The 27,315-nt window shown below is 34.4% G+C and overlaps 3 protein-coding genes and 1 non-coding gene across 4 annotated transcripts; 2 read left to right on the top strand and 2 right to left on the bottom strand.

The window, feature by feature from the left end:
• Positions 1–2,624: 2,624 nt before the first annotated feature.
• Positions 2,625–7,824, bottom strand: LOC127101456 (uncharacterized; the record flags this gene model as incomplete). The annotated part of the gene is given in 8 exon segments (XM_051038885.1): positions 2,625–2,677; positions 2,784–2,862; positions 3,000–3,044; positions 3,264–3,421; positions 3,562–3,681; positions 6,284–6,499; positions 6,586–7,077; positions 7,170–7,824. Coding segments are annotated over 8 exon segments (1,679 nt in total), but the record flags the coding sequence as incomplete, so codon positions are not given.
• A 7,402-nt stretch (positions 7,825–15,226) lies between these two features.
• Positions 15,227–19,087, top strand: LOC127101459 (protection of telomeres protein 1b). The gene is made up of 10 exons (XM_051038887.1): positions 15,227–15,459; positions 15,714–15,850; positions 16,096–16,291; positions 16,781–16,842; positions 16,994–17,082; positions 17,550–17,831; positions 17,923–18,020; positions 18,119–18,177; positions 18,292–18,444; positions 18,573–19,087. The coding sequence occupies exons 1-10, from the start codon at positions 15,318–15,320 to the stop codon at positions 18,792–18,794; spliced, it is 1,440 nt and encodes a 479-aa protein (XP_050894844.1). The 5' UTR covers positions 15,227–15,317; the 3' UTR covers positions 18,795–19,087.
• Positions 15,485–15,582, top strand: LOC127109627 (small nucleolar RNA snoR113). Its single transcript, XR_007796898.1, has one exon. It is a non-coding gene; the product is annotated as a small nucleolar RNA snoR113 (small nucleolar RNA).
• A 1,068-nt stretch (positions 19,088–20,155) lies between the features above and the next one.
• Positions 20,156–26,348, bottom strand: LOC127101458 (ERAD-associated E3 ubiquitin-protein ligase component HRD3A). The gene is made up of 6 exons (XM_051038886.1): positions 25,755–26,348; positions 25,171–25,662; positions 24,868–25,083; positions 21,624–21,947; positions 21,262–21,504; positions 20,156–20,669 (listed from the first exon to the last, which is right to left on the bottom strand). Exons 1-6 carry the CDS (start codon positions 26,268–26,270, stop codon positions 20,445–20,447), a joined length of 2,016 nt encoding a protein of 671 aa, XP_050894843.1. The 5' UTR covers positions 26,271–26,348; the 3' UTR covers positions 20,156–20,444.
• Between the last annotated feature and the right edge of the window lie 967 nt (positions 26,349–27,315).

Genomic DNA, 27,315 nt, shown 5'->3' with positions numbered 1-27,315 from the left:
TTTCTTTACAAAAGCAAAAACAACAAAAGCAAGGACTACATCAATAACTTATCAATCATGAATCAAGTTGTACGATACGAGTCTTAAGTAATGGAGAAGGAGTGGGACCGGAGTATTCCTACCCTCATTCTGAGTATCTTTGGGTATGGGACGTATGACCCAGCGCTTATCGTATTCACCTTCATTCATAGACTTTAGTGCAATTCGAATCTAACGATTGATAAGGTTTTCATCTTCGTTGCAGAAACAACTACAAAGACTCTTCTCTTTTCGCTTGAAGTTTAAGACAAGGATCACATGCCACGAGCCTTAAATGGTAAAGAAGGAATAAGACTGAAGCTTTTCTACACTCATTCTGGATATCTTTGGGTGCGAGACGTTTGACTCGTTGCTTATCGTATCCACCTTTATCCATAGACTTTAGTGTGATTCTCATCCAATAACTATTAAGTCTATCCATTCTTCATTCTATTCAATTCTCAATAATTCAATTCAATTCAATCTCAACCATCCATTTCTTTTGCCTCCAATCAATTTCTTTTCAGCCCCAGTGGGCTGAACTACGAAAGCTCTGATTTCCTCATTTCACAATGAGGGTACGTAGGCAGGAGAACCCGGTTTCTTCGCGAGCTCTATCTTATTTATCAAGCTATCTTCTTAATCCCAGGGATCATTCTACATTAATGCAACCAATACCATCTTTTCGAGATCAATCCTACTTCTCCTTGGACTCCTTGTCCATCCTTTTAGGACGTCCTAAGGACAGTTCGTCTCTTCAATCGAGGTTTGTTTGGCGCTTATCCCAAACACTAACTTCGTCCTTTGTTTGGCGCTTATCCCAAACACTAACTTCACCTTTGTTCGGCTTGGCGCTTATCTCAAACACTTTCATCCTTATTTGGCTCTCAACCCAAACGCTAACTTCCTTGTTTGGCTCTCAACCCAAACGCTAACTTCCTTGTTTGGCTCTCAACCCAAATGCTAACTTCATCCTTGCTCTTCGATTAAGAGTTTATCCTTCTCTTGGATTCAAGCTACTATCCTGATTTGATCTCGAATTGCCATTTCCCCAGCAAGGGACACTACTCCTTACACTCCAGTTCTACCTCATCTCTCTCTTTCCATTCTCGTAGTTCTGAAATACGGATGCTCTGACTTTCTCATTGCACAATGAGAATACGTAGGCACGAGGATGCAATCCTTGGCGAGCATACTTCTAATTATTCCTTCTTTCGCCTTAGGGCACCATTCATATCCTTCATAATCCACTATCTACCTTCGATCACGAACCGTTCATCCAGTGACATACTGTCTCTTTGACATCGAAATACACCTTCTTTGGTATCCCATATACATCCTTTTAGGACACTTGATACAGTCCATATTCCATACCTATAGTTGTTTGGCGCTAATCCCAAACATTTAATTCCTTCTTTTTTAGCTAAAACCTTACCGTGGCGGTCCACTAGTCCACGTATTGGTTAACATTGTTTCTCTCTATGGTAGAAATCTCACTTCTCTTATGGATTCCAATACACTTTCACCTTTCGATTTCAAACAATACTTCTTCAGTCACTTATTACCAAGTTCTTCTATTCTGTGACTTCGGTCACTTCACTCCGTTCATTCCATGATACATTCATAATCTACCTTCTTTCACTCCATGTGATATACATATTCTTTGAGCCAAATACACTATACATTTGTGCTCCATCTTATACTTCCTTATGAACCAAGAGTTGTTTGGCGTTTATCCCAAACACCTAATTCCTCTCTTTTCGGTTGTTCCAGACAATGCTGTAAGTGTTATACGCCCTCACTTGACGGTTCAAACAAACTGTTTACTCTTGGGTTCATATTTTCACCTTTATTTGGAGTTCAAATCATATTATCCTTTGGTTCAAACCATACATTTGACCACACTTCTTTTCATCTCCCACCATTAGTTCTCTGAACTACGGAGCTCTGAATTCCTTATTGCACTATGAGGATATGTAGGCATGAGGACCCCAATCCTCACCGAGCACTCTATCTATTTCCTTCATTTCCCTTTATTCTTTGCGAGTAATCTTAGATCTAACACCTAGTCGAGCGAGAACGATCAAAACGGTTCCCATGGAGTACCATGGATGTTTGGGGTACTAATACCTTCCCCTTGCATAACCGACTTCCTTACCCAGTATATCTCTTTCCTCCGGGTTTTATCGATATTTTCCCTTCCCTCTGGGGATAAATAAAATTAGATGGCGACTCTATTATATGTTCGAGCGTGCGATACGTTTGGATATATTTCCGCTAGCTTCAATAGGCCTTCACCTAAATCTAATTTATGCATCATTTACACAATTTCTGAAGAGAACTACTCATTTTGTAACAATAAAGCATGCATGTTTAAACAAGGAAAGGGAACACATCTCTCAGCTAATTCACCCAACAAATGAGATAAATGTGTACGTGTTCCGTCCTTGTCCAAACCTCAGCTATGCAAGTCAATCCTTGGATGTCAACAAAGTGGTGCAGGAAGTCACTCCTTTAGGAGTTAACCTCATAGTCGTAAAGAAAGTAAAAAACAATACTTCAAAAAACTAGACTATATCACTCACTTAAGCACTTCTGATCGGTTGTGTTCTAGATATTTCTTCAGATACATCATAATATATGACCATGACTCGAAGATCTGCAGAAAATGAACAGTATCAAAATTCACACTGAATAAAGGAAACTAACGAATAAGAAATGAACAATAACTTAATTAAGAAAATTGCCAAATTGATAGACTATACCTGCTCGATTATATCTGGCTCCCTATTAGCACCACTTTCTAGAAGAGATACTAAAGAATCAATAATTCTTGGAAATAGGCTGGCAAAACCCATATACACGGTGAATATGAAAGATGTTAGGAAAAATGCCCGTAAGGAAGTCATCTTTTTTTTCCCAATGAAATAACAGGAAATTCCCAAATAGACAACATCTAGTGAAAGTGATAAGCAACTTACGGAATAAACTCCTCTAGAAGATCTATAGATAAAGCTGCAATTAACCTGAAAACAAAGGGTTGAGATTAATTCGCAACATTGTCTAGAAGCATGGCAATATTGAGACTAAGATAAAACTCAACAGACTTTCACAAATGAGTTCAATAGACCGCTATTTAGTATAAAATATTGTCAAATTGCAACTATAGCCGTAATATTATTCATCCATTGATATTGTTTCATCCTATAATTCACTAACATCCCTATTCAAAATGAGTTGCATACCTAAGAAGCGGTTCAAGGGATAGCCTTGCTTTCATGTGCAACCTAGAAAGTAGCTTTGAGATTAATAATTCCTTCTGCAATAGCACGAGGTAATTTGTTTGTGTGCAAGGCATGACTTGTTCATACAATGAGATGAAGTCCTCGGTAGTATTCAATTCCTGGATTTGAAAAATGAATGAAAATAAGTAATTGTAGCGCAGAGCAAGCAAACATTAATAATCAATTTGGTCTAGTATGCAATCCCGTATCACAAAAGCTAAAACAAGTTGGTTATCAAAATAGCAAGAAACAAACATACCCTCCATTCTATTAGGCAGTCTCTGAAAAAAGAACCTTCCTTTGGGTGAGGTTTGATCGGTTCAAGACTTGTATACACGTCGATATCAATGTCATCTATTCTCTCATAGAATGACTTAAACTGTAGATACAATAAACAAAACGTGTGTGAGATGAGAACCTATAACTGATAATAGCTACTGAATTATGTTTTGAGCAAAATTTAACATCTAAAAGAACACCATACAACGTCAATTCAAGAAATATTCAACAATGCAGGGTTTAGGGTTTTGGCAAAATGGAAGAGAGAAAAAAAAGGCAAAGTGTTGTTTGATGTTGTGAGGTAGCGGAAGAGATGAAGGTGAAAGCTTACAACAAAACGGTGATGGTCAAGGGATTTGTTGAGAGACTTGACGACTCGAGCTTCTGACGGTGTTGCCATGTTCGTGGAACGGGATGTTGCAGTTGTAGCAGCAGAGGTGGAAGACGATTCCTATTAGAGTTCGTTCCTTGGCACACTTGACAGCTCTTATAATAAGACATAAATAAATAAGTAATAATAAATAAAAAACTACTGATTTCTTATAATAAGACATAAATAAATAAGTAATAATATTTAAGACATATTTAAATAACCTATAATAATATGTTAGATATATTTAAATAAAATAATACATACTCAATAAATTATATATTTAAGACATATTTAAATAAGTCATAATATTTAAGACATATTTAAGTAAAATAAAATATAATTAAATAAGACTTAAATAATTAAGCTACATTATATGGCAAAATAATTATGTATTATATAGATTTCGAGGAAAATTTATCAGCTCAAGTTTCTTAGTCCAGTGGTAAGGCTGTTTGGTTAAAGGGGTGGGAGGATTACCTTTTAAAATCTCTAAATTAAAAAATTAGAAAATAATAATAAATAAAAAAGACTCCCATTGCATGCCTACTTTTGAGTCTTTGCTTTTTAAAATCTTTTAACTTAAAATATATATATATATATATATATATATATATATATATATATATATATGAAATAAAAGTCACTTCTATTTAAAATAAAATCAACTAGATATTCTATGTCATTACAAAAAATAAATAAATAACTTTTGTTAAAAAATTTGGATCAGAAATGTAATATAATGTGTTAGAGTCATTATTTAATGAGATTAATTATTATACACCGTCAATATAAAAAGTTTTACACCGTCGATTCATAACCATCATCCATTTGCATTACTTTATAGATTTTTAAAAGTTTTACACCGTTGATCTTTAATTAGAAAATTATGTAGCAAATTAGAAGAGATGCATCTATGTCATGGAGAGATGCATCAAGTATTGAAATATGACACCCTATGTCAACAATAATGTAAAGATCAAACTACAACTAACCCATCTAGCATACTTAAATACTGATGACCTGCGACTGAATCAACAAGCATTTCTGCCACAGGCATTGGATATTCATCTTTAGGTGTAGCATTATTTAGATCCCTAAAATCTATGCAAACTCTAAGAGTTCCATTCTTCTTAATAACCTGAACAATATTAGCTAACCATTCGACATACCTGGCCATTCTTATGAACTTACTCCTGAGCAGCCTTTCGATCTCCTCTTTGATCTTCGACCTAATCTCTGGTGTGAACCTTCTTGGCAATTGTTTCACCAGCTTTTTACTAGGTCGAATTGGCAGCTTATTAATAGCATGGAATTCTTCAAGCATTCTAACATAAGTAGTTGCTATCCCTTTCAGACTAGTAGTTGACTAGTTGCTCAATTTCTTCTGTCAGGACCACTTGGGTGCTTTCAATTTCTTCTGGTATAAACCTTTTAGATCCTAGGCTTTTGGTTTGAGCTACTGATCAATTGGCTTTGAAATTCACCTTCATATTTGGGTTTAACAGTTTTCTAATGATTCTATATTTTAGAATATTATGGTAGTTTCAGCCTATATTATATAAATTATGTATTCTCAAAAAAGCAAAAGGCAGATTTCTATATTTTAGTGTAGCGCTATTTGATCCTTTTTGGACAAATTACATATAATAATCATAAACATATATTTAACATAAAATTAAAAAATAACTCTCAACCCATACAATATTCATAAATCAAAGCACAAAGCTTAATAAAAAAATGCTCAAAAACCAACAAGTTTTAATCGAAGTTCTTAATTAACATCACCAAGTCTTAATTTGATTGAAAATCCCAAAATTGGAAATTTTGTTTTTTCAGAAGAGAAAAGGATAGCGGGCCAGAAACTGCTCCGCTATCCCGCTATTTACCCTATAGCGGCCGTTATAGTGTTCTACACCGCTAAGGCTCTTCCCATAGTGGCCGGCCTCCGCTTCGCTGTCCCGCTATTTACCCTATAGCGGCCGCTATAGTGTTCTACACCGCTAAGGCTCTTCCCATAGAGGCCAGCCTCTGCTTCGCTGTCCCGCAATAGCGCCACTATTGACTATTTTGGGTGGTAAGGTACTAATCATTTCAGTTTGTATGTAAATAAAGTCTTGCATCTAGAACGAAGTCAATAGAATACTTTTGTCATAATCATGAATCCCAAATTATGATCTAAGCTTTTAGATCGATTACATTCTTCTATTGAAAGCTTATTAATATAAAACACAGGAGAGAATCATATTGACATCGGGCTCATATCTAAATTAATCGACAGTTTTTCATCAGCATTTGCATTAAAAATAAGACAAATGAAGAATCAACCTACCAATGGAACGTTCTTCTTGAAGCCAACACCAAGATGAAAAATCTTTGCAAGCTGGTAGAAAGCCTTTGGTTGACCGTTGTTGGCAGCCACTATAAAATATTTACAGGCCAACCTCACATCTCTTTTCACTCCAATCCCCTTGAGATACATGACACCTAGGTTATAATGGCCACCAACCTCGTCATTATCAGCAGCCTTTTCAAAATACTCTTTTGCCTGTAATTCACAAAAGATATCATAAATTAAGCATAGATATACATAGACACAAAAATTTTAACACAAAAGGACAAAGATGATCATACTTTAGTGTAATTTTTGCTGTCGACTCCATAGCCTTTGACATACAAATAACCAATCCCATTATAAGCAGAGTAGAGGTGGTGCTTAGATGCAAGAGTAAGCCATTCAAAGGCTTTTGTATAGTTTCTCTCAACACCTGCTCCCCTCGCATATATCTCTCCCAAAAGTTCCATGGAACGAGGCTCTCCTTTCTCCACTGCCTTCAAGAACCATGAGAGTGCCTTAGAATGGTCGCGCCTCAATCCACGTAGCCCAAAGTAGTAAAACAGGCCCACTTTGTACATAGCAGCTGCATTCCCTTTCTGTGCCTGATACTCGAGAATCTGAAAGTCCTCATCCTCTTCCCCTTTAGATTTTCTGAGTGCCTCTTAGTTCTCTTCAGCTCCATTGTGTAGCCTAATAGGTTCAATCACCGGAGAATCTTTCGAAATCAGAAAACCATTTACAGCCACTTCTGCTAATTCAGCATAAAGCTTAACCGATTTATCAAACATCTGCCACCATTCCAACACAAACATCATTCTCAAAAACCCTAACATTATAATAGAATTTAGAAATTCAGAAATAAGAATTAAAGTGAACTCACATCTTGACGAGTGTAGGTATAAGCAAGAGCCATTTTGGATTGCATATTGCCACCCTCTGAAGCAAAATGATGATAAACAAATGCTTTCTGTTTGCTCCTCTCTCTCAAAAGCCCCATTCCCCACAAAAACCCTAACACTGATTGTGCCGCCGGGTATCCAGATTCCGCAGCCGTCTCAATCTCACCGGAGCCTTCTTCAATTAACCTCGCATCCCCCGTCATAAGCTTGGTCACGGCGGAGTAGTAGAGTGCCTCCGTATCGGATTGGGGTTGAGGTTGTGGCTCGGTGGAGGATGGCTCGAAGATTTGGCGCCATGATCCAGGGTCGAGATCCTCTTCAGACTTATGTGAGTCGGAGTCGCCGAACTCGTCCCACTCGGGGGAGGAATCTGGATCGGAAGGGAGTTCTTCTTTGAAGTCTTCTTGGGAGAGGACGAGAACGTAGGGGCGGGCGGTGATGGAGAGGGTGAGGAGAGAGAAACTGAAAAGAGAGAGAAAGAACTTGGCGATGGGCATTGCTGTGTTGAAAATGACATTCACAGCAATGGGAGAAATAGAAATTTAGAATGAGAGGAAGAAGAAGGATAGTAAATGTAAATTGTTGAAATGTGACACGCTGTTTTGCGTTATTCTCACCAATAGAAACGATCCAACTCAGCATCGTTGTTTAATAGTCTTCACTCAAGTAAGACCATATGCATGTTTTTAAATCAAATATAAGAAAAGAGGATAGGTAAATATTAACGAAAAAAAAGAAGTAGGTGGGTTTACTCCTAAAGTTTTTTTAATGGTTGCTAACTCAAAATAATTACAATAATCACTATTTTAATTACAATAATTTTGTTAATAATCATCCGTTTCTCATGGAATTGGATGATACTCTCTACGGGACAGTCCGGTCTAATCTTTTAGGCAGTCTCTGAAAAAAGAACCTTCCTTTGGGTGAGGTTTGATCGGTTCAAGACTTGTATACACGTCGATATCAATGTCATCTATTCTCTCAGAGAATAACTGATACTGTAGATATAATAAACAAAAAGTGTGTGAGATGAGAACCTATAACTGATAATAGCTACTGAATTATGTTTTGAGCAAAATTTAACATCTAAAAGAACACCATACAACGTCAATTCAAAAAATATTCAACAATGCAGGGTTTTAGCAAAATGGAAGAGAGAAAAAAAAGGCAAAGTGTTGTTTGATGTTGTGAGGTAGCGGAAGAGATGGAGGTGAAAGCTTACAAGAAAACGGCGATGGCCAGGGGATTTGTTGAGAGACTTGACGACTCGAGCTTCTGACGGTGTCGCCATGTTCGTGGAACGGGATGTTGCAGTTGCAGCAGCAGAGGTGGAAGACGATTCCTATTAGAGTTCGTTCCTTGGTACACTTGACAGCTCTTATAATAAGACATAAATAAATAAGTAATAATAAATAAAAAATAAATAAAAAACTATTGATTTCTTATAATAAGACATAAATAAATAAGTAATAATATTTAAGACATATTTAAATAATCTATAATAATATGTTAGATATATTAAATAAAATAATACATACTTAATAAATTATATATTTAAGACATATTTAAATAAGTCATAATATTTAAGACATATTTAAGTAAAATAAAATTTAATTAAATAAGACTTAAATAATTAAGCTACAGTATATGGCAAAATAATTATGTATTATATAGATTTCGAGGAAAATTTATCAGCTCAAGTTTCTTAGTCCAGTGGTAAGGGTGTTTGGTTAAAGGGGTGGGAGGATTACCTTTTAAAATCTCTAAAACTTAAATATATATATATATATATATATATATATATATATATATATATATATATATATATATGAAATAAAAGTCACTTCTATTTAAAATAAAAAAATGAATAATTAAAAATAAAATCAACCAGATATTCTATGTCATTACAAAAAATAAATAAATAAGTTTTGTTAAAAAATTTTGATCAGAAATGTAATATAATATGTGTTAGAGTCATTATTTAATTAGTTAAAGTTATCGTTGTATAATTAATATTAAGTATGTGGCTAAAAACATAAATGTCATGAAATATGAGATTATTGTGTACATAACATTGTCGCTACGCGAAAAAACTAACTACAGACCGAGAGTCGCCATTGAATTTTATTTATTCCAAAAGAGGAAAGCGAAAATATTGATAAAACTCCTTAATGAAAAGAAAATTGGTCTTGTAATCAAAAATAGGATTCGGAAGTCGGTTATGCGATGAGAATGTATTAGCACCTCTCACATTCATCGTACTCGATGGAAACCATCTAAATCGTTTACACGAATGGGTGTTGTTGTCTAAAAGTTTATTTGCTGAAAGGGAAAATGGTTGATTTTTTATTAGTGTGCTTGTCAAGGATTATGGCCCTTGTGCCTACATATCATCATCGTTAGATGAAGAATCAGAGATCCATAGTTCGGAGTAGAAAATGATTGTTCGTTGGTTGTTTTTACCTTAAAAAAGGATTTTCAGAATGATGCTTTAAGGCGTAAAAAAGAGTTTGATGAGTTGATGTTGTTTTTATGAAAAATGTGGTTGATTTAAATTGCACTACTACTCGGAGTGCGCAATCATAGTCGTAGTTTATTACTTTTTGAGTTTTTTAAATGGTGATGTTGACCTAATTCCTAAGAGATCAAAAGAAAGACAATGGAGAAAAGTACAATCAAGTGGATGGGGATACATGGAAAATTACAAGGGAAATGATGCGAAAAATAAACGGTCTCGTTGTAAGGTAGCCCAAGAGAAAATCTTGTGTGTGCAAAGTGGTCTAAGCTAATAAGTGGATAATGAACTCAAAACATGTCTCTCTATGATAGTGTCATGAATGTCACTCTTGCCATAAAAGATTACAAGTCCAAAGAAACTTGTCAAAGTAATAGGTCAACTATCATAATCTCAAGGTCCAAATGCAATGGTCCTAACAAGAGTCATCTAAATCCAACATTAAGTCACAAATAATACATCTTTTTAATATTTTTATTTTACCATGTTTTTGTTCTTTTACAATTATTTGATAACAAGGAGTAAAAAACAATAGCTAAAGCATAAATAAATTGCAAAATCATCTGAAAAAATACTTGAATTAAAATAAATATTTTAATCAAAATTAATTTGCAAAATCAATTGTGAAAATTAAATTATAAATTAAATCAATTAAAAGGTAAAAGAAAATCAATTAATATTGCAAAAATAATATTAATTATTATTTTGTAATTTTAAAATTGATGGAAAATAAAAAAAAAACAAGATTTATAATTAAAAATATAATAAATGGAAAACAGAACTCAAAATAATTAATAAAAATTAAATAAAAGAAAAATGAAATGGGGGGAGGGTTGTTTTGTCAAACTGAAACATGGAGGTCAAAGTTGGCAAAAGCGCAGAGCCCATATAAGTAAGAAGATGAGCAAAATTAAAGATATTAAATAAAAGAGATAAGGGAGAAAGAAAAATATACTAGACTTTATTTTAATTTTGCCTAAACAACATAGCCTGTGTCCACACCATATGGAGAGCGCCTTTAGATTTTTACTAACAACCAAAATCTTAATATAAGTTTAGTTTCCAACCTTTACACCAATATTTTAATACAAATTTATCATATTAAAAAATATTTGCTATGATATATATTCATAATTGACTATACAACAACTATGTAACATCCACATTTCCCCTCTTTTAATTAATAGAAATATTAAGATTTAAGATTAATTATGAACTTAATTACGAGGGATTGAGTATATTGAGTGTGATTAAAAAAATTGGATTTATTTCGGACTATAGAATTAAAAGAATAAGGTGGTAAAAAGGCATTTTACCTTATAGTTCTGTCACTTCACAAATATTTTATGTCATTTATATCAAGTTAAGATTAACTAAAATTTGAAGAAAAATAAATAATCCTTTAAATCATAATTAGTAAAGGACAAATTATAAATTTTATAATGAAGGGGCGGAATTTCACATTATTATTGAAAGGTATTTTAGTAAATTTACAATTATGATGCAATATTTCAAGACAGGTTAAAATTAATTATAATTATGGAGAGGTAAGTCACTCATAAGTCATTAATTAGAATCATGAGCCAATTAGAAATTATGATAAAATGATAAGAATTTTTGTGCAACTTCACAATTGTTTAATGAACGGAAAGAAGGACTTTCAGGCAAGGCATTAAGAGTTAAAATGAATAAATATGCACTATAGTTATTGGATAGATTTAAAATGAAAAAAATACTAACTCAGTTGCAACTTTAGTGATGCTAACTTCTTGAAAAGAACAAGTGATGCCACGTCTTTTAAACAAATAGTATGCTCATTAGATACTTATGCTATAGCAAACATGGTAAATGTTATGGAGTGTGAGTCATAAGTAAGTTCATGAATGAACCTAGAAAATCTCATATGATGGACATTAAGAGAATAATGAGATATGTGAAAACAAAACTCGGGTTTTGCCCGTTATTTCATGCACAAGCAAGTGAGAAACAACCTGAATTGATTTGTTATATTTTAAGATTTAGATTGATGTGGGGGAAAAAAAGGATGAAAGAAACACTTATAGTTATTTCAATTTCATTGAGCCTTGATCTCTTGTGCTCTAAGAAATGAAATTGTCAAGTCAACAAGTCATTGAAGCCAATGGTTAATAACCCAATAGATTAACCATTAACCTAGTTAAAAATTGAGTCTCACAAAAGAAACAAAACATATTGAAGTCATATTTTATTTTCTTAGAGAACAAGTATTGAATTAAGAGATTGATGTGGTGTGTTTATGTGCAATTAATTGATGGATTTACAAAAGTTATGAAGAGTGAAAAAAAATTATCTTAGAGAAAAATTTGGAATAATACATTTTTGGATTTTGGATTAAGGTAGCGTGTTAAATACAATCCAAATCTTTTAAAAAATTGTTAACATTCAATTAGATTTGATTAAAAAAATTAGTTAGTATAATCTTTTTTTTAAAAACCTAGTATCCCATCTCAAGAGAATTTAACACTACTACATGCTCATGATTAAATTCGAACCAAAAAGACCTCATTAATCTTGAAGAGATCTCTTACTATTTCATCCAAGTATTCTTGAATAGTTATATTTGATTTTATGAAAACAAAAAATAAAAAAGATTTCGTATCATCAAAACTTATAATTCTCTTTTCTATTGATTTAACTTTTTATAATATTGCCTATTATCTCTTTTATTTATTAATTTAAATCACTTTTTTACTACAATTACATAAACTCACTTTTCATCTCTCTGATATTATGAATTAATGATCCTAGTCATCTTTATTTCTAATTTTAAAAATATATAGTTTCGATTTTAAAAGTTTAGAAAATGAGAGAAAGCTTGTGTTTTTTGAACAAACAAAAGAAACCCTATTAGGTTTTACGAAAGAGAGAGAAGAGGGAAAAGAAGAAAATCAGGATTGGTTATAATTGTTTTACTAATCACTTTCTCTATTAGAGTTTAAAGAATACAAGTGAATAATAACAAACAAAAACTCATTTCAACAACCGAATAGAACTAGTCTATTTATATAATACTAAGCTAATTTAGGCTAGAAGCTAACTTAAACAATTGGGCTAAACAAAATGCTCAATTCGACATAATAACAATCCTAATATTTCGACTACTGCATGTTTGAGCATACTTCGGCTACAACATCCAGGATCAACATGTGAACAGACTTCGACAACATGTTAAACCTTTGTCAAGCCAATAAGCTATATTTATCAAGACTAGAGCTTAATCCAAAATTCACATAAATATCTACCTTAGAACAAACTCTACAACATAAAAGAAATGAAATAGCTTTCTTCATGCAGCTTTATCAACTGCATACAGTGGAAAAACTTGTAGCTTGATATTGTCTTGGTGATCATATCAACAACATTGTCATCAGTCAAAACCTTCAGTACTTGGACTTTTCCAGGTTTGATTATTTCTCTGATGAAATGCAGTCTCACATTGTTGTTGTTAGTTTGCTCATGATAGGTTGAATTCTTCGACAGGTGTATTGCACTTTGAATATCACGTCTAACAGTGATAATTTAACCTTAAAGTTTTAGCTCTTTAGCAAAACCTTTAAGCCACAATGCTCCTTTCACAACTTCAGTGAGATCAATATATTCTACTTTAGTGGTTGATAAGGCATCAACCTTCTGAAGAGTTTCTTTCCAACTGATTGTTATGTCAAACATAATGAACACATATCCATAAATAGATTTTATAGAATCCATGCATCCTACATAATCAGAGTCGACAAATCATTCGATTTCGACTTTGCTATCATCACTACAGGCTCCACCATAAATAAGTACTATTTTTATCCACTTTAACATTTGCTAATACGTCTTCCTAGAATTGGCCATATACCTGCTTACAAGGCTCACTATGTATTATGTCTGGCCTCGTACAAACCATAACACACATCAAAGAACCTATTATACTATCATATAGAATGTTATTCATATATGCTCTTTCAATTAAAATACTAGGAATTTGAGTCGAACTCGGCTTAAACTAAGGATTAGTCGGTGTTACAACATGCTTTGAATTCGACATATCAAACTTATCAAGAATCTTTTGCAGGCATGTCTCTTGAGATAAGCACAATCTCGACTATTTTTTATCTATTTGGATGTCAATCCCAAAAATCTTAGAGGCAACTCACATATCCTTCATGTCGAGTTCCTTATCGAGTTCCTTATCGAGTTCCTTATCGAGTTCAACCTTCACCTTCGTAACATCTTAGACATTATTGCTTGCTATGGGGATGTCATCTACATAGAGCAACAAAATCATAAGTGAATGTCCATGTCGAAATTTGAAGTAAACACGGTGGTCGAACTGGCTCCTAGTGATTCGTATGTGTGACATGAACTTTTTGAACCTCTTATTCTATTGTCGAGAAGATTATTTCATGTCATATAAAGACCTATTCAGAGGTTACTCAGTGGGTTGTTTAACATTGCTTATAAAAATAATGTCTATGATGCCTGCAAGTCTGATTCTCCTCAAAATCAAGTACAAAATTTGAATGTGCAGTACACAATTCCTCTTTTCTTAGACAAAATTTGAATATGCAGTACACAATTTCTCCTTTCTTAAACATATGTTTGGACATTGGTGTAACATTGTCGGGAGAGTAAGGGCGGAGAGTATTTAAGTCCATATTTGCTATGGTTTGATGGAGTGTTTGAGGACTAGCACAATACAACTATTTTCTGTTTGCAAGTTCCTCTGCAAGCCCACTTTGATGATTATCCATCAAATCTTCATTTACAACCATAATTAAAGGTTTTCCAAGCTGCAATGTCTCAAATATGCTACGTGAACTTGCATAAAATCAAACTAGTTACAGTCGATTATTTGCAATAGCTAATACTCCTCCATCACAATGCATGAGCACAATACAAACCGCAAAGACCTAAGGATTGTAATGTATATATAATCACATGATAATGTGAATAACAATATGCAAAACATCTACGCCTCAAAGTTAAATTCACTTATCAAAATTATGTTTTAATTATCAATGTTGGAGATGTAATATTTTCCATTTCTTCTTCCTTTTATAATGATGACAAATATGGAGCAAAGAAATACAAAAGTGACACAAAGTACTCTCTGAAGTTTGAACAAGTAGCATATTATTGGAATTCTCTCATGCAAAAGTTCCACATTATTTTTGTTAAACTTATATTTAGTGTTATATAGATTATTCTAACACAATTAAATATCCACTTGTGAATTCGATATTAGGCTGAAGCTTTAGTGAAATGGAAAATTGTTTTTTCTAATTTTAATTAATTAACATTTAAAAAATAAAATTAATTTATACGGTAAATTAATATTAAATAATAAATTATCCAAATTACTATTTTTATATTATTAATAATTAATTTTATATCCTGGTCGTGACACATATACAAATTATTGGGATTAAAATGAAAAGATTAAAAGTGAAAAATTAATAAACTAGAAAGATTAAAGTAGCATTTTTATTATCCCCGAGCATTACTTATATTCTTTGAAGTTGAAATTGAAAGAGGCTTGCTCTGTGAAACCCTAACCCTAAGGGGAGGGAAGAGAGAGAGAGGCGCAATGTCAGTTAGGTTAAGGAATAGTAATAGGAATGATTACAAATTACTCCGATTACGAGACGCTCATTCTTGTATCAATCAGAGAGTTAACATCATAGCCATTGTTCTTGAGTTTGGTCTCCCCAAAACAACTAGAGGCACTGGTAATTTTCATTTTATGAGTTTCACTGGCAATGATGATAAAAAAGGCCGGTCTTACGGCTGCCGTTTTTACTTCAATGGTAGTAGATTGATTAATCCTTTCGTGAAAGTGTTTTCTGAGCCAGTTTCATTTCATGTCTTTATCATTTTTATTGAATTCTTTGATTTAGGTCAAAATATATGTTTGTTTTTTAATTTATGGGTTCATGTATCTCCAAGTTATAACTATTAGATGCTGCTTGAATAATGTCTGCAGATCAGTGTTGTACCCTAAGATTGATTGATGAAACTCATCACCAAATCGGTATGGCTGTTAATATTTTTACTGAAAATGCTGAAAGTCTTCCCCATGTTGCTGCTGCTGGAGATATAATTCAGCTTTGTAATGTTACGGTAGAATCTGTGTTTAACTGTTTATCTGTTGTTTTCTGGACTTATCTGCCTTTTTATATACATATATGCATCCCTTAAAAGATACTATGTATTAAGATTATTTTAAAAAGCATTTTAACCTTGTGTGAAAAACTCAAAACACATTGAAATCAACTCTATGCTTCTGTGCTCATTTGTGTAGTGGTGCACATGTTGACTGTACATAAGCTTTTCCTCTTTCAAAACCCTTTCCCTGTCTTTCGCAGTTAAGGACGCATATTAAGGAAGTAAATGCTGTTTTCTACAAAAACTCTTCCTCTTTTGCCTTATATAGAGGGAATGGTGATGATGATGATGATTTTGTCCCTTACCAAGTTTATTCAAAAGTTTTCCTCAGAGACGAGGACAAAATGCGCATAAACATGCTTCGAAAATGGTTGGTCAATTTTCAGATTCCTGCAGGTATTACAGGATTTTGGCTTTTAATGTAACTTGAATTCATTTTCTTATCAAAGCAAACAGAAGTGAATACACTGCAGAAGGTGAATTTAAGAGTCACCTTTCCTCGCTTGACAAGAAATCCATCTTTGCCTAGCCAACTCTTCTAATTGTACCCCTTATGTATAGGAGAGGGTTGCAATATAGATAAGTTTTCCCCTCCTACCTAGTACCAACCTAATTTGACTCCTCACATAGACTCTCATTATTACCGAGTTTGATCAGAATTAGGAATAGGAGGGGTTTATAACTCTTATTGTGCAATGGAATTTAAACCTTGGTTGATTCTGGCTGGAGTTCGTTGGTGTTAGCTCAACCAAGAATATCCTTACCTCTAAAGAAATCAGTATATGTTTGAGGAGTTTTGGCTTAAGTGGTTTGTATTTTTTTGATTTATTGGTGGCTTCATCATATATTTTTGATGTATATTCAAGGTTTTTAAATGTTGTGTAGAGTCAAGTGATTTTCCTATGCTAAGAGAAATCAAAGAAGGTCACTTTAATTTGGCCGGCAAGGTAATTCAGTTGGAATTGATTTTGATATTTGTATTATGAGTTTTAAGACCCTTGGATAAATATTTAAGTAAAATATGTAAACTGTAATTTTTTACTTTTAGTTGTTACCTTTCCAAGGTTCTGATCCTCATGCCTTTCGTTGAATCTTAAGATACTTCATTGCTGGGAGGCTTTGAAAGATAATTGGTTTGTCTATGTTTGGGACGGTACAGATACCCCGCCAAATGCCATAACTTCAATGTAAGTTGATGTAAAATTACTTACATTGTCAGTTCAACTCCCCTCTGAATGCATGTAGTACAGGGTTTGGATAAATTGTATTGAAACTACATATGGTTTGGATAAAATTGTATACTTTTCAAACGCAAGTTACTTGACATAGGGAATTGATTGAGATTAAAGGTGTTCTCTTACCTCAGGAATTAGATTTGAAAAGAAATAGAAATTTTGGTAAAAGTTTAGAAGATGAGTTTGTGCTGATATGGCCATGGATTTTGTACAGGAGTTTCTTTTTTTACAGGATTTTGCTAAGTGTTGTCTAGATATGATTGCAAGGGCATCATCTATAACCATTTATCTTGAGATTGGAATGTTCCTTTTTTCACTTAATCAGTTTTGACCCTGCTTGGTTTAGTATTTGTGAAGAGCATATAAATTTATGTTAGCATCCTTCAAAGGAATTTGATATGCTTGCTGATGAAATGCAGGCTGGAAGATGAAATTAATCATCCACTTCCATTACAATTGGAATCTCTGCCTTTGCCAAGAGATGTACTATGTACTCTGCCTACTGTTGGCTCCATCTTGAGGATTGCTTTTGAACTACCCATAGAGAAAAATCATCTCAATGTTCTTAAAAGTGGTAAATGGGCCCAGTTTATCAACATACGTCTCAAAGTGTATGCAGGGCTGTGGTATGGTGTGTTTACCTCACATTCAAAGCTTCGACATACACCAAATGAAGACCGTCTCATAGCAGAACGTCAAAGGTGGTTACCAAATTAGTGGAGTCCTAATATATGGTTTGGATAGATTAGGTCAGTTGACCATTATATTTTCATTATGTTTGTGTTGAGCCAGGTTGTATGATGACCGCATATCGTTGAAATCAAGAAACATGCCTATTGGTAGCATGCCTCAGTCCATTGACAGCTTACCCGAGTCTTTATGTATTACAAGTAAATAATACATCCGTTACACTTTTACTAGGCTCTTATATAATGGCTCAAATTTTTGCTTTCCTTACGGGATACCCAACTATGTTTGACCCTTACAGAGGTTAATCACGATCATGTGCGGCATCTTACTTTAATGGATGTACTCACTCATTCAGAGGTACTAGACTGTGTTTTCTTCACTTTTAACATCCAACTCTGCATCGATCAATATTATGTGCCTTCTCAAAACATTATTGCTTTTTTACTTAGTAATTTATTTCATTTATTAAAGGTGACAGCTAAGTTTAAGTGTGTTGTTCGAGTGGTAGCAGCAGTACCGTACCAAGGTGAAAAGTTCTGTACGCCTGCTGGGAAGTATATGATGAGACTGACCCTAGAGGATCCAACAGCTAGAATCCATGCTTTTGTAGTTGATGAAGATGGGGTCAGAACAAATTCTAACTTGATAACATTTAGGATAGTTGGCATCAATATTTTTCTAATGATTTATTATTTATCTGTTAATTAGTCTGCATGGTTGATCCTTTTTCTGATGTTATATATCCATGACAGGAGACTCTTTTTGATGGTTATCCCGGCACTGCAAATGTGAAACGGAAGTTGAACAGATTACTTGGAGTAACTGAATGTGATGACAGTATTGTGGTAAATGATAGGCCAAGAAATCCAGCATGGGTGAGTGTTTGTATTAAATCATACTATGTCTCAAAAAGTGATGTATGGGGAAGTAGAAACTTTAGAATATTTGACACCAAAATAGTGGATGGCCCTTGATATGGTGATGTAGAAAACCTTTTTTTTGTCTGTCAGTCTCTCCCTTTTGCAAGACACAACTTATTGGGATGAACATTATGTAGCAAAATTAGAAGTGATGCATCTATGTCATGGAGAGATAGGATATGTATATAATGTACTCAACTTCTCTTATGCTATTTGTCAAGGCTGTATATTTTGAATGTAAATAAATCATGTGTAAATCACTATGTTCAGTATTTCTTGGATCATTGTAGTTGACAAAAGGTATACTTTATTTTATATATGATATGTATTTTAGTTTGTTTTTCTTATTACAATATATTTATGTATGTATTGAAGAAAATGTTTTGAACAATTTAAGTTACTATGTATGTATTGAAGAAAATGATTTGAACAATTTAAGTTACTATAATTTCTCTCTTCTCCTATCTAATGGATTGGTCCCTCCTCTTTTGATACACCAACTATAGTTACCTTTTAATTTTTGTTTATGATTTTGAATTGTTGAGTATTCTTTCTCCAATAACTTATAACCAAATTGTTTATAATTAATTCACCCGATCAGTTTTTAAATCATCAAATTTACCACCTTGATCTAACAGAGTGTATGGATGCTGTAAGGCTTTAAATTGCACCTGTGAGTTGTGCATTTCCCAACATCATAATTGGATTGACAGAAACCTTTTCTTAATTGCTTATGTAAATTCTTGAATCTTTCTATGGTCATGCTTGTTCAAAATATGATATGCACACATACAATTTTTTGGTATTGGGTGCCACTCAAGACTGTTTATAGTTTGGTTCAAAAGAAAAAGTGAACTGTCACAACAGTTCAATTAACTGAATCCCAAATATTAATACTTTGTTCCAAACTGAAATAAATTGAACCCCAAATATTAATACTATGTTCCAAACTCATATAACAGTTCGTTGTACTGGTTCAGTATGTTAACCCCAACTGAACTTGAAATGAACCAATGTTGTTTTTTCATTCAGGATTTCCTCATTCAGATTGGTTACTCCTCTTCTATTCTCTTGTTATAATTTTTTTTTCATTCATTTTCACTTCTCACTTCTCTCTAAAGCTATCTTCCTCTAGATTTTCTGTTTTCTCTCACAACTACTAAATAAGCAATTGATAGTTGGCTATCACCGAGTTGCAGTTGTCACGGCAAGTGGAACCATTTTGGCCAGAGGTGTTGGCAAAGATCTTCTGTTACTATTCCTTTAAAAAAAATCAATTTAATTTTCCTTAAATAATTATTGTACTTCGAACTTCAGTTTGTGAGAGAACTTTTTATTTTGGGTAATAATTGAGATACGAAACTGAAAATTGAAACTTGGTTATTTTTATCAGAAAACCAAAACAGGTATAATACTAATAGAGAACCAGTGATCTTTCATTACCCAACCACCACGTTCAAGGAAGAGCAAGATCACTTCATTTGTAACAGACACAGTACAATGAGAAGATTACTTATGGTGTACTATTTCTCTGTAATACTTTAGTTCTCAATTCTCATCTCTTGGTTGGTTAAGTGATCATGTGTAGATACGTGTTCCCTGTTCCTACCTTACAAAATAAATATCGAATATCTACAAATTCACTTATTCCCACCACTGTAAGTTCTCTATGGTACAATTTGGCCTAAAGTTATAAACATGTTTCTATCTCATGAGTGCTGGCATTCCAAGCTCGTTAGGGAGATTTGGCTGAGCAACCTCGCCAACTACAACTGCAGCTTGCCGTCTTTGTCTCTCGCGCAGATACAACACAGTTAGGAGGCATGCAAAGAGGGTTAGAATTGTGGCATTTCCCTCCTCCAAAAGCACATTCTCCACCCAAGCTTCTAATTTTGGATAGACATCTGGCAAAGAATCAATTATGTGGACCTGAAAAAAATAAGCACATTGCAATCAGAAACTAGAAGTGTGAAAACTGAAATATTGTTTAGAAAGAATAACACAACAAAAGGAGTCAACTTAAAGGCGAGTCAGGTTAAAGACAACAGTCATGCAAGACCACAATCCATTTTCTTTCACCAGTGGGATTTTTCTATAAGCCAAACACTCCAAGAAGTGTTCATACAAATGACTGAGATGTGTTAAGAAGAGTGAAATTATTTCAGTATTTTTACACCAAAATGTTAAAAACTTCATCAAACATGTGAGTTACTGTCCCCTACATTAGGGAAAATGATGTGGCATATTCACATACCAAAAATACAAGTTATGCTAAAGAAATGCAAACTGTAAGATTAGCCACTTAAACAGATCATTAAGTAATCGAGTCAAATACCACTTACTGGTTGTTACTATGCACATGCAGTATTGCAGCCTATGAACTGAATGAACAAAAATTACATCATGTAACCATGACAGCATAACAAGAAAAGTATCATTATATTTGAACATTGTCAAATACCACTTACTGGTTGTTACTATGCACATGCAGTATTGCAGCAGGTAAACCAAAGAAACTCACCAATATACTGTCAGCATGGTTCATTCGAACCCACAGGCTTGTAAGAGCCAGTGTAACTGGCAACTTAGCTGCAGGATCATGCTCTAGAGCTTCATCATAGTAACGCTTGGCTAGATAGAGGTCAAGGGGAAGCCCTTGGCCATGCTCATGCATGTACCCAAGATTGAACATGGCTTGTGCATTAGATTGCGATTTGGCATGCAAGTAAGCCTCAGCAGCTCGGTCATAATCCCTGACAGTTCCCTGAGATAAAAGAGAGAAACACAAGAAAATGAAGTTAGGTTGTAGGTAAGGAGTGCAACCATGCCTCAAATTGAATGTTCAAAGCACACACATGCTTAATTCATTTCAAAATCACATACCCGGCCATAGTAATATGCGTCTCCAATTAGTAAAGCAGCATGTTCGTTACCCTGCTCGGAAGCTTGCCACCACAAAGAATGTGCCCGCTGATGCCTTTCTGCGTCAGTGCAAAGTCCAGAGTCACCCATGCACATGCTTCGTTCTCCATATTTATCAAGAATCCAAGCAGCATTACTTTGTGCCACCTCATAGCCCATCTCAGCCATTCTTGAATACAACATATATGCCCTACCAACATCACCTTTTAAGTATGCTTCCAGTGCCCATCTGGACAAAGAGCTCCATGGACCTCGTTCTGCAACTAATTTGTATAAGGCAGTAGCCTAAGACCACAAATTCAAACTTGTTAGCACGTAAATTTGTTGGCAGAGACTTGTATTTGATATAATAATCATTAGGGAGTGAAAAGCACAACAATTCATTAAATTTAATTCATGGATAGCACTCAGATTCAATAATGACCATCATAATTATATTCAAATGGATGATGTGATACAAACCAGAGAAAAAACACATACAATATAACAGCGAACATTGAATTAATGGAAAACAACTGATATATTGTGGGACAAGGTTGCGGAACATCAGTGAATTTTATGAATTGGTAGAATTGTCTCTAATGAGAAGCCATGCTTTTTATGATGATGGCAACAGGGGAGAAGAGACTGAATCAGTTAGCATTAGACAAAAAGTTCATTAAAGCTTATAAGTTGTTTACAATTGCATTAGAGTCAATACTTATTTTAGTTCTTTTAATAGTGATTTTGTTGATATCCAAACAGAGATTAAATATATATTATGAATATTGTGACCATCATAGTTATATATCAATGCCTCTTTTTTACAAGTAGTATTCTTACATGTATATAATTTTTCTATAAATTTTGTTAATGTATCTAGGCCGTACGGTATCCGAAATTTCAAAAGTTCCAAGTATCCATATTGCACCTGCACTCGTACTATATATTCGGACATCATAGGCTATGCTTGTCCATTCAAACAACTTACTAATTTCCATGATATGTCTCTCCATTTCCCAGCACCTAGCCTAATGATACATGTAACTCATGTTTCATGCAACTACCCTGGGCCGTTTCCTACTGGGTTCAGGTCCAATCTAAATTATATTCGGCCTTATCATTACACATATTCTTAAGTGGTGCCAACTGTAGACTGTATGCGCACACACGCGTGGGAGAGAGTCAGTGACCTTGTACAATAAAGCACTGATAGGAACCAGGTATATCAAAGGCAAAATTACATGGTGGACTAGTTAGTACTCTGATAAAACAGAGTGTTGTGGATATATTAAGACTAGTGAAATAGCAATGGAAATGTAGATGAGCTCCTTGCGAAAGGAAATAGAAAAAAACAATGGCAAGAAAGCTTCACAAGACAGAGAGACCTCAGCTCTACTTTACAGCAGTCCCCAGTGAAATCCCCACTATGTTACAGCTATCCTTCAAATAACCATTCCCCATTTCCTAATACTCCTCCCACACAAGTTTCACGCATAGTTTCCTCCTCTCCTGCGCTGCCATGTGTCAGAGAGACAGACCTCAACTCTATGTTACAGTAGTCCCCAGTGGAGTCCTTCCTACCACCATTCTGTTACAACTATCCTTCAAATAATCATTCCACATTTCCTATCGCTCCTCCCACACACAATTCACACTTATTTCCCTTCTCTCATATGCTGCCACGTGTCAGTTATGTTACATTCCCTTTGTTCCCCATTACTCCATCCTTCTTAGCTAATGAAAGGCCTTTCCCTTGCCCAAACATATGCTGACCACAATCCTTTATCTAATCATCTCCAATTGGGACCTCCTCTACATTTTCTTTTGCTTGTATTACAGGGGTACAAGCAAAATTCAAGGTACCCGGAGCTTATCAGTTATGTCAACAATATGCCCCATTTAACAAAAAAAATCAAGTATTGAAATATGACACCCTATGTCAAATAATAATGTAAAGATCAAACTACAACTAAAAAATTATTAATAGCATGGAATTCTTCAAGCATTCTAACACAAGTAGTTGGGATCCCTTTCACACTAGTAGTTGACTAGTTGCTCAATTTCTTCTGTCAGGACCACTTGGGTGCTTTCAATTTCTTCTGGTATAAACCTTTTAGATCCTAGGCTTTTGGTTGAGCTACTGATCAATTGGCTTGAAATTCATCTTCATATTTGGGTCTAACAGTTTTCTAATGATTCTATATTTTAGAATATTATTTCAGCCTATATTATATAAATTATGTATTCTCAAAAAAGCAAAAGGCAGATTTCTACTTCTTCTGTCAGGACCACTTGGGTGCTTTCAATTTCTTCTGGTATAAACCTTTTAGATCCTAGGCTTTTGGTTTGAGCTACTGATCAATTGGCTTGAAATTCATCTTCATATTTGGGTCTAACAGTTTTCTAATGATTCTATATTTTAGAATATTATGGTAGTTTCAGCCTATATTATATAAATTATGTATTCTCAAAAAAGCAAAAGGTAGATTTCTATGTTTTAGTCTAGCGCTATTTGATCCTTTTTGGACAAATTACATATAATAGTTATAAACATATATTTAATATAAAATTAAAAAATAACTCTCAACCTATAAAATATTCATAAATCAAAGCATAAAGCTTAGTAAAGAAACGCTCAAAAGCCAACAAGTTTTAATCGAAGTTCTTAATTAACATCACCAAGTCTTAATTTGATTGAAAAACCCAAAATTGGAAATTTTGGTTTTTCAGAGGAGAAGAGGATAGCAGGTCAGAAACTGCTAAGCTATCCCGCTATTTACCCTATAGCGGCCGCTATAGTGTTCTACACCGCTGAGGCTCTTCCCATAGCAGCCGGCCTCCGCTTCGCTGTCCCGCTATTTACCCTATAGCGGCCGCTATAGTGTTCTACACCGCTAAGGCTCTTCACATAGAGGCCGGCCTCCGCTTCGCTGTCCCGCTATAGCGCCGCTATTGACTATTTTGGGTGGTAAGGTACTAATCATTTCAGTTTGTATGTAAATAAAGTCTTGCATCTAGAACGAAGTCAATAGAATACTTTTGTCATAATCATGAATCCCAAATTATGATCTAAGCTTTTCGATCGATTACATTCTTCTATTGCAAGCTTATTAATATAAAACACAGGAGAGAATCATATTGACATCGGGCTCATATCTAAATTAATCGACAGTTTTTCATCAGCATCTGCATTAAAAATAAGACAAATGAAGAATCAACTTACCAATGGAACGTTCTTCTTGAAGCCAACACCAAGATGAAAAATCTTTGCAAGCTGGTAGAAAGCCTTCGGTTGACCGTTGTTGGCAGCCACTATAAAATATTTACAGGCCAACCTCACATCTCTTTTCACTCCAATCCCCTTGAGATACATGACACCTAGGTTATAATGGCCACCAACCTCGTCATTATCAGCAGCCTTTTCAAAATACTCTTTTGCCTGTAATTCACAAAAGATATCATAAATTAAGCATAGACATACATAGACACAAAAATTTTAACACAAAAAAGGCAAAGATTATCATACTTTAGTGTAATTTTTGCTGTCGACTCCATAGCCTTTGACATACAAATACCCAATCCCATTATAAGCAGAGTAGAGGTGATGCTTAGATGCAAGAGTAAGCCATTCAAAGGCTTTTGTATAGTTTCTCTCAACACCTGCTCCCCTCGCATATATCTCTCCGAGAAGTTCCATGGAGCGAGGCTCTCCCTTCTCCACTGCCTTCAAGAACCACGAAAGTGCCTTAGAATGGTCGCGCCTCAATCCACGTAGCCCAAAGTAGTAAAACAGGCCCACTTTGTACATAGCAGCTGCATTCCCTTTCTGTGCCTGATACTCGAGAATCTGAAAGTCCTCATCCTCTTCCCCTTTAGATTTTCTGAGTGCCTCTTTGTTCTCTTCAGCTCCATTGTGTAGCCTAATAGGTTCAATCACCGGAGAATCTTTCGAAATCAGAAAACCATTTACAGCCACTTCTGCTAATTCAGCATAAAGCTTAACCGATTTATCAAACATCTGCCACCATTCCAACACAAACATCATTCTCAAAAACCCTAACATTATAATAGAATTTAGAAATTCAGAAATAAGAATTAAAGTGAACTCACATCTTGACGAGTGTAGGTATAAGCAAGAGCCATTTTGGATTGCATATTGCCACCCTCTGAAGCAAAATGATGATAAACAAATGCTTTCTGTTTGCTCCTCTCTCTCAAAAGCCCCATTCCCCACAAAAACCCTAACACTGATTGTGCCGCCGGGTATCCAGATTCCGCAGCCGTCTCAATCTCACCGGAGCCTTCTTCAATTAACCTCGCATCCCCCGTCATAAGCTTGGTCACGGCGGAGTAGTAGAGTGCCTCCGTATCGGATTGGGGTTGAGGTTGTGGCTCGGTGGAGGATGGCTCGAAGATTTGGCGCCATGATCCAGGGTCGAGATCCTCTTCAGACTTATGTGAGTCGGAGTCGCCGAACTCATCCCACTCGGGGGAGGAATCTGGATCGGAAGGGAGTTCGTCTTTGAAGTCTTCTTGGGAGAGGACGAGAACGTAGGGGCGGGCGGTGGCGGAGAGGGTGAGGAGAGAGAAACTGAGAAGAGAGAGAAAGAACTTGGCGGTGGGCATTGCTGTGTTGAAAATGACATTCACAGCAATGGGAGAAATAGAAATTTAGAATGAGAGGAAGAAGAAGGATAGTAAATGTAAATTGTTGAAATGTGACACGCTGTTTTGCGTTATTCTCACCAATAGAAACGATCCAACTCAGCATCGTTGTTTAATAGTCTTCACTCAAGTAAGACCATATTGCATATTTTTAAATCAAATATAAGAAAAGAGGATAGGTAAATATTAACGAAAAAAAACAAGTAGGTGGGTTTACTACTAATGGTTGCTAACTCAAAATACACTTTTGTGATTTAAACATTTTTTGAAAATTAAATGTGTTTTTTATATCACTATTTTAATTACAATATTTTGTTCATTTTTTTTTATATTTAATTTTTAGGGTTCTATTTAATAAATTTGATTTTTTTTTCTTTTCAATTTTGTTGATGTAGGAGTCTAATTGATAACGTGACAAACATATAAATATAAATAGTACATGGTACATGTTAGTATTAAGGTCAAATTATTAATATAATTCAATAAATATAATATTAAAACAAACTAAAAATGAAATTAATTAGTTAAAATATCTTCTTTTTCTAAAATCTAGAACTTGTTTGTTTGTTACTTCATCGATTTTATTTTTAGAAATTCATTCATTCAATTTTCATCAAATTCATTCAATCATTTTTCACAAAGTTCATTCAATAATTCGTTCAATCGTTCCCAGATTCATCCAAAATCAAAGTTACTCATGTTCTCGACAACCTCATGTCTAAATCTCGTTTCATCTTCCTCGACGAAACTCGTGTTCAAAGATGGTGAGTCCGTCTTATTTATGGAACAACAAAGAAGAAGTAAAATTTCGTGTTAACTATGTTATTCTTCTAGACGCACTTTTGCTTTATTGTACTCAGTAAGTTGTTGGTATATTTTAATGTTGTGTGTTCTTTGGATTGTGTGGTCTCTCGGATTTTATCATATGATGTACTATTTTATTATGTTTTGATGTTTTGTGTGGTCTGTTTTGATGCGCTAAGGGTGCGTTGTTTATTACGGTAAA

This window comes from Lathyrus oleraceus, chromosome 7 (genome assembly GCF_024323335.1).
Source record: "Lathyrus oleraceus cultivar Zhongwan6 chromosome 7, CAAS_Psat_ZW6_1.0, whole genome shotgun sequence".
Lineage (NCBI taxonomy): Eukaryota > Viridiplantae > Streptophyta > Magnoliopsida > Fabales > Fabaceae > Lathyrus > Lathyrus oleraceus.
This window is presented reverse-complemented; position numbering and strand designations above follow the sequence as displayed.